Source organism: Panthera pardus, unplaced genomic scaffold (genome assembly GCF_024362965.1).
Source record: "Panthera pardus isolate Hobbes unplaced genomic scaffold, ASM2436296v1 HiC_scaffold_18, whole genome shotgun sequence".
NCBI classification, from domain to species: Eukaryota; Metazoa; Chordata; class Mammalia; order Carnivora; family Felidae; genus Panthera; species Panthera pardus.
The window spans coordinates 2,530,606-2,542,078 of NW_026526743.1; the positions used below are offsets into that span (position 1 = coordinate 2,530,606).

The 11,473-nt window shown below is 52.1% G+C and overlaps 1 protein-coding gene across 2 annotated transcripts; it reads left to right on the forward strand.

The window, feature by feature from the left end:
* The first annotated feature begins 838 nt into the window (after positions 1-838).
* Positions 839-11,184, forward strand: C5AR1 (complement C5a receptor 1). Of its 2 annotated transcripts, none has more exons than XM_019425869.2 (2): positions 839-1,006; positions 8,724-11,184. In XM_019425869.2, exons 1-2 carry the CDS (start codon positions 875-877, stop codon positions 9,774-9,776), a joined length of 1,185 nt encoding a protein of 394 aa, XP_019281414.1. In that variant the 5' UTR covers positions 839-874; the 3' UTR covers positions 9,777-11,184. The 2 variants fall into 2 exon arrangements, with proteins under 2 accessions (XP_019281414.1, XP_053761513.1); XM_053905538.1 differs by lacking the exon at positions 839-1,006 and adding an exon at positions 1,063-1,385.
* Positions 11,185-11,473: the final 289 nt, after the last annotated feature.

The following is an 11,473-nucleotide window of genomic DNA, read 5'->3' on the forward strand; positions in this document are numbered from 1 at the left end:
AGGGGTGGTGCATTTCTGTTTAACTGTCTTTAATTTTGAGAGAGAGAGAGAGAGCGAGTGGGGGAGGGACAGAGAGAGAGGGAGACAGAAACGGAAGCAGGCTCCAGGCTGTGAGCGGTCAGCACAGAGCCCCACGCGGGGCTCGAACCTACGAGCCTGCGAGATCATGACCTGAGCTGAAGTCCCGGCTGCTTAACCGACTGAGCCACCCAGGCGCCCCTCCTTTCTTTTCTAAGTAACCTCTGTCTAACCTGGGGCTCGAATTCACAACCCTGAGATCTAAACTCATGGGCTCTCCCCACCGAGCCAGCCAGGCGCCCCCATTTCTGTGGTTCTAAGCCGCTCAGTTTCTGGCATTTTGTTACAGCAGCCACAAGAGACCAACTAGGGTCCTTCCTCACCCCAGGCTCCCACGTGTCTCTGGGAGAACCCACAAAGAAGCCGGAAACGATGGCTGTGCTCAGGGGGTGCCAACTTCAAAAGGCCAGGCAGGAGGGTTTAACAGCCGGGCCACCTCCACGGACCTCTCTGGGCCTCAAAGCAACCTGGCTGGGAGGCTGGGGCTCACTCACGATCCCTGCTCCCCAGGATCCCAGGGGGATTTGATCCAGTTGGATCTCTGAGCTTTTCTGCACCTTCCCCGAGGCCCTAGAAGGTCCCACATGGGGAAACCAAGGCCAAGAGAGGGGCTGAGCCTAGATCTGGGTGGAGGGTGGAGGGGTCTCTTCTCTCTGGGTTCCACCCTCGTCAGGCCAGGAATTTCCTCAGTTTTGTGAGCCCAGCCTCCCTCCTCTGGCTGGAAGGAGGTGTTCAGAGCTCTCTGGGTAATGCCCCACGGAAGCTGCCCCAGTTGGGGTGCCCAGTGCGCAGACCAATGAGAACCCCAGAGGGGAAAGACTGGTCATTTCCTTTCTGCTGTTTGCACCCTCCCTTGGGGCTTAAAAACCACAGTCTGTGGGCAGGACGCACCTTCGATCAGCGGGGAACCCCGGGAGACCCGAATATGGTGAGTCCCCCCCAGAAGGATCATGGGGTTCAGGAACCGTCTCCCTTCTCTGTCTCCTTGCTGGGTCTCTCTCTCTCTCCCCACCTCTCCCCTTCTCGCTGCCTCTGCCTCTCTCTGTTCTCCGTCTCCTCCCTTCTCCCCTGACCCGCATCTCAAGACTCTCCAGGGCTGGGAAACAGCTAAAAAGTAAGATCATCAAGGGATTATCCCCGGGTCCTCGGGGCTGGGATCAGAAAGGTCCCTGGGGCAGGAAATCCGAGTGTTGGATCTGGCTAGATGACATCTTCCTCAAGTGGAGAGATCCAGGAGGGGTCTTTCTGGCGGCGGGAATGGCAGGAGCAAACCCTGGGAGGCTGCAAAGAACCAGCTCGGAAGCAAGGTAGTTACTCACCCGGACTTTCAGATGTTCTGAATTGTAGAGACGGGGAAACTGAGGCCCAGGCAGGAGCAGAGATGGCCCGGGTGCTTCATGGGTGGGTGGCAGACCCAGGCTGTCCCGTGGGTTCTGTGAGTGTCAAAGGAAGCCGGTCTCCAGGCTCTGGGAGGGCTCCCGCCTCCCCTGCCCCCCACCCCCCTGTGCCCCCAGGGCTGGGTCTCCAGAGAGGCAGGGCTGTGATTTAGTACCTGCCTTGGTAGAGGTTCTGGTCTTGCTTCATCTGGGTGAAAGAGGAAACGGAAGACACATTCGCTGACCAAGGAGGGGCTTGGCATTGCCTCACCCCACTTTTGAGACCTGGCTGGGGCCAACAGGACTTTGCGAAGCGGACCGACCTTTGGCTTCGGCTTCTTCTTGCCGCAAAAAGGTCCCAAATACCAAAGCGCATTCAGTGAAAAGTCACTCTGCCCGCCCAGCCCAGAGCCTCAGACTCCTTGTCACGCTGTGTTGGATCCTTCCAGAAACAGTCTACAGGTGCTCAAGAACAGAGGTGTAGGGAATAGAGTAGGGGGTAGTTTGACATGGGGGTCGAGTTGAAATAAGCTTCACGTTCTGTCTCTTCTGTGTAATAGACGAGGAGACTCCTCTTTCTTGGGCTTCCTTCTCTTTACCTTGAAGATGGGGAGAACAATCCGACGATCCTACAGAACTAGAACCTACGCCACAGGATCACTGAAAGAACTAAATGATACACGGAAAGAAAGCTCTTACGTGCATGGTATACAGTAGGCGCTCACTGCACGTGGCACGTCTGTCGTTCCTTCCCCCTGCAAACAGACGTACGTTCTGCGCATTGGCCTACAGCTTGCTTTTTTTCCCCTAGAGTAACGTATAGTATTAGTAACCGGTATTTATTGAGCGCTTACTGTATGCCAGGCCCTGTGCTCTGCACTTTACAATTACATCGAGGAGGAAGATACAGTTATCATCCGTGTATATTTCAAGGGGATTCGTCCTTTCCTTTTGTCAGCTGTGTGATAGTCTCCTGGGAGGGTCTCTCCCCGGTCAATAGAGATTTAGGTTGTTTCCCATGTTTTGTCTTTATTTTTTTTTAATTAAGTTTATTTATTTTGAGAGAGAGAGGGAGAGAGAGAGAGAGAGGCAGGAAAGAGCAGAGAGAAAGGGAGGGAGAGAGAATCCCAAGCAGGCTCCACACTGTCAGCACGGAGCCCGATGTGGGGCTTGAACTCATGAACCGTGAGACAATGACCCGAGCCCAGATCAAGAGTCGGTCGCTTAACTGACTGAGTCACCCAGGCGCCCGTGTCTTTATTTTTTAACGTTTTTTATTTATTTTTGGGACAGAGAGAGAGACAGAGCATGAACGGGGGAGGGGCAGAGAGAGAGGGAGACACAGAATCGGAAACAGGCTCCAGGCTCCGAGCCGTCAGCCCAGAGCCCGACGCGGGGCTCGAACTCACGGACCGCGAGATCGTGACCTGGCTGAAGTCGGACGCTTAACCGACTGCGCCACCCAGGCGCCCCCGTGTCTTTATTTTTTTAATTCAATGTTATTAGGGGCGCCTGGGTGGCTCGGTCGGTTGAGCGGCCACTTTGGTTCAGGTCATGATCTCACGGTCCGTGAGTTCGAGCCCCGCGTCGGGCTCTGTGCTGACAGCTCAGAGCCTGGAGCCTGCTTCTGATTCTGTGTCTCCCTCTCTCTGACCCTCCCCCGTTCATACTCTGTCCTCTCTCTGTCTCAAAAATAAATAAACGTTAAAAAATTAAAAATAAAATAAAATAAATTCAATGTTATTAAAAAAAATTATTTAGGGGCGCCTGGGTGGCTCGGTCGGTTGAGCGTCTGACTTTGGCTCAGGTCATGGTCTCACGGTTCGTGGGTTCAAGCCCCGCGGGGGGCTCTGTGCTGACCGCTCAGAGCCTGGAGCCTGCTTCGGCTTCTGGGGTCCCCCTCTCTCTCTGCCCCTCCCCTGCTCACGCTCTGTGTCTCTCTGTCTCTCAAAAATGAATACACGTTAATAATTTTTAAAAAATATATGAAATTTTTTTTTTATTGCAATCTCCACCCCCAACGCGGGGCTTGAACTCACGACCCCGTGATCAAGAGTCGCACACCCTACCGACTGAGCCAGCCAGACACCCCCGCTATGTTTTGTCTTTGAAACCAAAGTTACATCTTTGGACCCAAGTCTGGGTGTCCAGAACTGCAGATGCTAAGTCCGTGGGCAATTTCTCTTTTAAGAGACATTGCCAAAAGGCACACCAACCTAGACTTTCCCTCTGCCGTGCATCAGAGCGTCTTTCTTCCTGCCCCAGCGCCCTCTGCCCCCCCATCTGCACGGTTGCATCAGACTTTCTTTTATGTGTGCGTGTGTTCCACATTTAAAAATTTTTTTTTAATTTTATTTTTAATTTTTAAAAATGTACATCCAAATTAGTTAGCATAGAGTGCAACATTGATTTCGGGAGTAGGTTCCTTAATGCCCCTCCCCCATTTAGCCCCTCCCCCCTCCCCCAACCCCTCCCGGAACCCTCGGTTTGTTCTCCAGATTTATGAGTCTCTTCTGTTTGGTCCCCCTCCCTGTTTTTATATTATTTTTGCTCCCCTTCCCTTATGTTCATCTGTCTTGTCTCTTAAAGTCCTCATAGGAGTGAAGTCATGATATTTGTCTCTCTGTGGCTAATTTCACTTAGCATGATACCATCCAGTTCCATCCACGTAGTTGCCAATGGCAAGATTTCATTCTTTTTGATTGCCGAGTAATACTCCATTGCATATATATCCCGCATCTTCTTTATCCGTTCATCCATCGAGGGACATCTGGGCTCTTTCCAGACTTTGGCTCTTGTCGATAGCGCTGCTATAAACACGGGGGTGCATGTGTCCCTTGGAAACGGCACCCCTGTATCCCTTGGATAAATGCCTAGTCGTGCAATGGCTGGGTCGTAGGGTCGTTCTATTTTTAGTTTTTTGAGGAGCCTCCGTACTGTTTTCCAGAGTGGCTGCACCAGCTTGCATTCCCAGAGAAGATTTTTGTATTTTTTTTTTAATTTTGTTTTTAATGTTTACTTATTTTTGAGAGAGAGAGAGAGAAAGCCAGAGCACGAGCAGGGAGGGGCAGAGAGAGAGGGAGGCCCAGAATCCGAAGCAGCTTCCAGGCTCTGAGCTGTCAGCACAGGGCCTGACGCGGGGCTCAAACCCACAAACCGCGCAGGATCATGACCTGAGCCGAAGTCGGACGCTTAACCGACTGAGCCACCCAGGCGCCCCCATATTTTTAACCAATCTTTACACCCAACGTGGGGCTTGAACCCACGACCCCGAGATCAAGAGGTGCAGGCTCCATCAACTGAGCCAGCCAGGCGCCTCCGGTCCCGGGTTTTACACATCACCCTAGCTCTTGGAGCGCCTTCCACATCAGAGCGTAAACTCCTCATTCTTTGGGAGAGTGGCCCAGATGTGTTCTGTGGGCCGGGATGCGCCATCATTAACCCAGCCCCTTCCCTCTTGCTGGACCCTCTGGTGACTTCCCATCTTTGTAGGGGTGCTGCAGGGGCAAAGCTTTTCCCAGCCACTGGTCCTGGCAGGGTCCTGGAAGCCACAGGGTGTTCGAATCAGCACTTTCTTTTTTTTTTTCCCCCTGGCCTTATGAAATCAGCAAAAGGAAAAGGGCCCCCGGTGAGCTCACGTCTGTCATGGCCATCCGGAAGGCACTTTGTCAGCTGAGGAGCAGGGAGTGGGGGCGTGTAGGGACGCTCCCTTTTCGGAGTCTGAGTCACTGTGTAGCCAAGGAGGCCTGGGAGCTGTGGAACCAGAAGCACAAAAGCTACTAGCTTTGAATGCTGCATCCAAAGGGAACACTCACAACGAGTTTAACCACCTGCTAAAGGTGCCCTACAGCCTCCTGCTGGGCCTGGCATTAACCCTTTAGTTAAACTGGAGCTTGGGGATAGGGGTGGGGGAGTGGAGGGAGGAGGGGGCTGGGTGGGTCCCAGAAGGAAATGGGAAGAAGGGGTGTGGGAGGGGGGGATGGTAAGGGGAAGGCTCCCGCAGGGGCTATTTACCAATAGAAATATTGCAACAAGTTGAGCTTTCTATTTTGAAATGTTTTCACCCTTATGGAAAAACGGTAAGAGCGATACAAAGAACTCCCATAATGCTCTTCACCCAGATTCTCCGGATTTGCTTTATCAGTCAATCATCTGTCTATCATCTGTCTATCTGTCATCTTTTCCCCCCTGAACATTTGAGAGTAAGTTGTAGGCATCACACCCTTTGGCTCTTAAATACCTCGGTGTTTATTTCTTCTTCTTCTTTTTATTATTATTATTATTATTTTCTTAATGTTTTTATTTATATTTGAGAGAGAGACAGAGCGCGGCAAGCACGGGAGGGGCAGAGAGAGAGGGAGACACAGAATCCGAAACAGGCTCCAGGCTCCGAGCTGTCAGCACAGAGCCCCACGCGGGGCTCGAGCACACAGACAGTGAGATCATGACCTGAGCCCAAGTCGGATGCTCAACTGACCCAGCCACCCAGGCGCCCCTCCCCCTCGGTTTTTAAAAACATAAACACAATACCACATCAGCCTCAATAAAATTAGCACCGATTCCTTACTATGGTCAAACACTCCATTTTTACATTTCCCACATTATCTCAAAAATGTCTGATTTTCCTCTTGATTATTCCACTCCAAATCCAAACAATGTCTCCATATTACCTTTGCTTGAGATGCCTCTAAATCTCCTTTAATCCATGACATTTCTTCGTCTTCTCTCTCTGTCTTTTTTTTCTTTTTTACAGTGTCATTTATTTGTGGGAGGAAGCAGACCGTACCATTTGTCCTGTAGAGTTTTCTGCGGTCTGCTTGGGCTGATCTTGTCCCTGTGGCGTTATCATGTTCCTCCGTCCCCTGCTTTTCCTGTGGACTGGTTGTTCTTGATCTAGAACCTTGATTGGAGCCCCATTCATTTATTGGGCCAGAATCACTTCACAGGCGGTGCTGTGTCCTTTCTAATGCGTCACATCAGATAGAACAGGGTGTCCAATTGTCTGTCTTCTCTGGATGAGCCACCCAGGCGCCCCTCTTAGATTTTTTTTCCTAAAGGAAGACTTTGCTACATCAACTCTTTATTTCCCTGAAATATATATACCCTGTGCAGAAATGGCAGGATAAGTGCTTGATTTGTTTCTTTTCCAGAATAAAAAGGTGACCAATGGGTTTGCTTGGGTTTTGTTTTTTTTAATGTTTATTTATTTATTTTGAGAGAGAGAGAGAGAGACAGAGAGAGAGTGGGGGAGGGGCAGAGAAAGGGAGAGAGACCATCCCAAGCAGGCTTTGCGTCATCAGCACAGAGCTCAGTGGGAGGGTTGATCCTTCCAACTACAAGATCATGACCTGAACCGAAACCAAGAGTCGGACACTTAACTGACTGAGCCACCCAGGTGCCCCTGGGTTTGCTTGTTTTTACTGTCATTTCGAGCTCACAGATCTTTACATATGAATGTGTTTCATTCCATAGCAATTATTATTAGATACTCAAATTGGCTCATCTTTGTTTTTAATGTTTAGTCATTTTTGAGAGAGAGAGAGAGGGAGAGAGTGCATGAGCAGGGGAGGGACAGAGAGAGAGAGGAGGACAGAGGATTTGCCGTGGGCTCTTCGCCGACAGCAGAGAGGCCGATGTGGGGCTTGAACTCACAAACCTTGAGCTCATGACCTGAGTGGAAGTTGGACGCTTAACTGACTGAGCCCCCCGGGCGCCCCAAGCCTGGGCCCTTTGAATGGCAGAGGGTCATTAGAGACCATAATCTGGGTGCTAAGGCGCTCTTTGTTCTTGGACACCTATATCTTTCTCTATATCCTTCTGTCCTTCCTCTTGCGAGGCAAAAATCTGTATCTTATTCCTATTTTTTATGCTTCATCTTGCCACCCCCCCCCCCAATATTTTCTCTCTGTTCTGACCCTGAGGTTTTGAAACGACTTAAGCTAATGGTGATAGAAGAGTACGGGTCAACCAGGAAAGAAACCGAGGCACGGAGCAGTAAGGGAACTTCCAAGGGCCCAGGCAGGCTTCAAGCAGGACAGTCGGGATCTGGCCCCTAAGTGCCGTGCTGAGCTAGCCGGGAACCCGGAGCGAAAGGACACATGTGTGCCCCTCTACCCTTCGCAAAATACCCTCCGGTAGTTTGAACCGAGTAGGACAAATAAATAAAGCTCTGCTCAAATCCCCCCGCCCCCGCCCCACAACAGAAACAACCTCATAAGCCCCAGCAGCGTGACTGTCCCTAAAACCCCGGAATTGCCCGATACGTTTACACACCAGTGTCCATTTGCAGATACCCACCTGTCTGGGAAAGCAAACTGTGGTCTGATTGGACGGTTCCCAAGGCACAATCGTGCAAGGGCAGGAAACAAACAAAGACGGCAGCCTGTCTTTATTTACAGTTTGGATGTTTTGCCCCCCCCACCCCCCATGGATTTGAGGGGGAGGGGCGGGCATTGATTTTGATTCTTTAAAACATCGCATCAACATATTTACCTGGATGACTGAGCGTTGTTTTTTGTTTTGTTTTGTTTTGGGTTTTTTTTTTTTTTTTTGATTCCCCCTTTCTCCTTGCTTAAATACCAGGCCAAATCCCTGCCTTCTGGGGGGGGGGGGGGAGCCACTCGGAGACAGAGCACGGAGCTGTCTTAGTGGGTGAGAGGCAGCAAAAGGGGGTGATGGGCGGCAGTGGGGTAGCCACCTGGGGATATCATCTCAGTTTGTTGACTGCGTTAAAAAAGAGCTAAGGAGCCGCGGGGCGCCCGCGGGGGGGGCTCGGTGGGTTGAGCTTCCGACTTCGGCTCAGGTCACGATCTCGTGGTCCGTGAGTTCGAGCCCAGCGTGGGCTCTGTGCCGAAGGCTCGGAGCCCGGAGCCCGCTTCGGATTCTGTGCCTCCCTCTCTCTGACCCTCCCCCGTTCATGCTCTGTCTCTCTCTGTCTCAAAAATAAATAAACATTAAAAAAAATCAATAAAAAAAAATTCAAAAAAGAGCGAACCAGCTGTGTGTCATGGGGTACAGTCCCGTCAGAACGGACAGTGAGCACAACGTTGGCAGCAGGACTAGGTTTTGCCTGCTCGGTTGCCGGATCCTGGGGATGTCCAGGGATTTTAGCAGGAGGCGGCAGGGCGGCAGGTGTAACCCTGTCGCTGGGTCTAGGCCCTCCACATCCCCGTTTCCCTGGGGAGAAACCTGGGGCTCCAAGAAGAGGTGTGATGGGCTCCTGGCCGCCTAGCTCTCATGGGCCCTTCTTGCCTCTCTCATCCCACCCAGGACTCCCTGAATTACAGCACCCCTGAGTATCCTGATTATGGCTGGACCGTGGACCCGTACATGCCAGTGGACAAGTCTTCTAGAACCCCCACCCTGTCTGCTCCGAATGTGATTGCCCTGGTAATCTTCGCGGTGGTCTTCCTGGTGGGCGTCCCGGGCAACAGCCTGGTGGTGTGGGTGACAGGCTTCGAGGTCCGGCGAAACATCAACGCCATCTGGTTTCTCAACCTGGCGGTGGCCGACCTCCTCTCCTGCCTGGCGCTGCCCATCTTGTTCACATCCATCGTCCAGCACAGCCACTGGCCCTATGGCGACGTGGCCTGCCGCGTCCTGCCCTCCCTCATCCTGCTCAACATGTACGCTAGCATCTTGCTCCTGGCCACCATCAGCGCCGACCGCTTCCTGCTGGTGTTTAACCCCATCTGGTGCCAGAACTACCGAGGGGCCCACTTGGCCTGGGCGGCCTGCGGCGTGGCCTGGGGCTTGGCCCTGTTGCTGACCATCCCGTCCTTCATGTATCGCGTGGTGCAGGTGGAGGCCTTTCCGTTCAAGATGCAGTGCGGCGTGGATTACGGGAGAGACGGTTTCGTCACCGAGAGGGTCGTGGCCATCCTGCGGCTGGTGGTGGGCTTCCTGTGGCCGCTGGTCACGCTCGGAATCTGTTACACGTTCCTCCTGATTCGGACGTGGAGCCGCAGCGCCACGCGCTCCGCCAAGACGGTCAAGGTGGTGGCGGCGGTGGTGACCAGCTTCTTTGTGTTCTGGCTGCCCTACCAGGTGACGGGGATAATGCTGGCCCTGTTCCACCCGCACTCGAGAACCTTCAAGAACGTGTCGGCTTTGGACGCCCTGTGCATCGCCTTCGCTTACATCAACTGCTGCATAAATCCCGTCATCTACGTGGCGGCGGCTCGGGGCTTCCACGCCCGCTTCCTCAAGTCCCTCCCGGCCAGGCTCCGGAACGTGTTGACCGAGGAGTCCGTGTCCCGGGACAGCAAGTCCTACACCCTCTCCACGGCGGACACCCCAGCCCAGAAGAGCCAGGCGGTGTGAGGGGCGCGCTCCCGGCCGCCCTCTGCTCGGCGCCCCCCCGCCTTCCCACCCGTGCGGTGTCTCTGGGCTCACGGTAACCGTGACCTTGGTGAAACCGTGTTCCCGGGAGCAACCCTGCCCCCTCCCGCCAAACAGCTCTCTGTCTGCGCGTGCGCGTGGAGCTTGTGACTAGGACACATTCGATACACAGAAGACAGATGGGAACGTCTCAGCCTTTGCAGAAGAGTGAAGGGCGCCTGCGCGGCTCAGTCGCTTGAGCGTCCGACTTCGGCTCAGGTTCACGAGCTCCCGGTTCGTGAGTTCGAGCCCCGAGTCGGGCTCTGGGCGGACAGCTCGGAGCCTGGAGCCTGTTTCGGATTCGGTGTCTCCCTCTCTCCCTGCCCCTCCCCTGCTCACGTTCTTTCCCTCTTTCCCCCCCAAATAAAATAAACATAAAAAAAAAGCCCAACTAAGTGTGTCGGTTTAAAGTACAGTAGGTTAAAATGTTACTTAATTGGGTTTTGTTTTTTGTTTTTTTTTTGTAAATGCCTTAAGTAAAAAAGAGGTTAGATGGTCCCGGTCAGAAGCAAGTGTGTGGGAAGCTTGCCGTAAGGGGAGGTTAAGAAACATGGGTTGGGCACCTCCAGGGGGGAAGGAGGTCACGCGGGAATTTGACGTTTTACTTTGTAAACTGCTGTTTGGATTGCATTTCTCAAAATAAATAAAAGAAAAAGAAAAAAGAAAAAAAAAACTCAAGAAACTTTAAATTTTGGTTATCACTGCGGACTCACGTGTAGCTGGCTGTGAGTGATAATATAGAGGGATCTTCTGTGCCCTTGACCTATTTCGCTATGGGAACACCTTGCAAAACATTACAAGATCACGACCAGGATGTCGACACCGATATACTCGAGGTGCAGGATATTTTCATCACCACCGGATCCCCCATGATGCCCTTTTCCAGCCCCCACCCCCCACCGACTGCCCTCCACCCTCCCAGCGGGGTCTCCGGCCCCTGGCCACCACGGTTTTTCACTCTCATCTTCAATTCGGTCCTTTCCAGGAACGTTATATCAATGGACTCATTCAGCGTGTAACCTTTTGACTTTTGAAAAAACTAGTCTGCTGCGCTTGAATGATGAACATAGGGGCGCCTGGGTGGCTCCGTGGGTTAAGCGTCTGACTTCCGCTCAGGTCATGATCTCCTAGTTTGTGAGTTCAAGCCCCGCGTCGGGCTCTGTGCTGACAGCTGGGAGCCTGGAACCTGCTTCGGATTCTGTGCCTCCCTCTCTCTGTGCCCCTCCCCCGCTCACGCTCTGTCTTTCTCTCTCTAAAAAATAAATAAACATTAAAAAAATTTTTCTTTGAATAATGAAAATAAAAAACAATAAATGTTGAAACGCTGTGCTACTTATAATTGACTGCAAAACAGTTCTGTTTAGTGTTTTGTGTGCGTGCGTGCGTGTGTGCAGATGGGCTAGAAATATCGTATAGACCAGCGCCATTCAACAGAAACATGCTGTGAATCTCACAGGTAGTTTCCAGTTTTCTGGTTGCCACACTAAAAAATTGAGAAGAAACGGGGGCACCTGGCTGGCTCAGCTGGGAGGGTGTGTGGCTCTTGATCTCAGAGTCGTGAATTTGCACCCCATGTTGGGGGTAGAACTTACATAAATAAATACATACACTTAAAAAATAAAAAAGAAATGGATGAAATA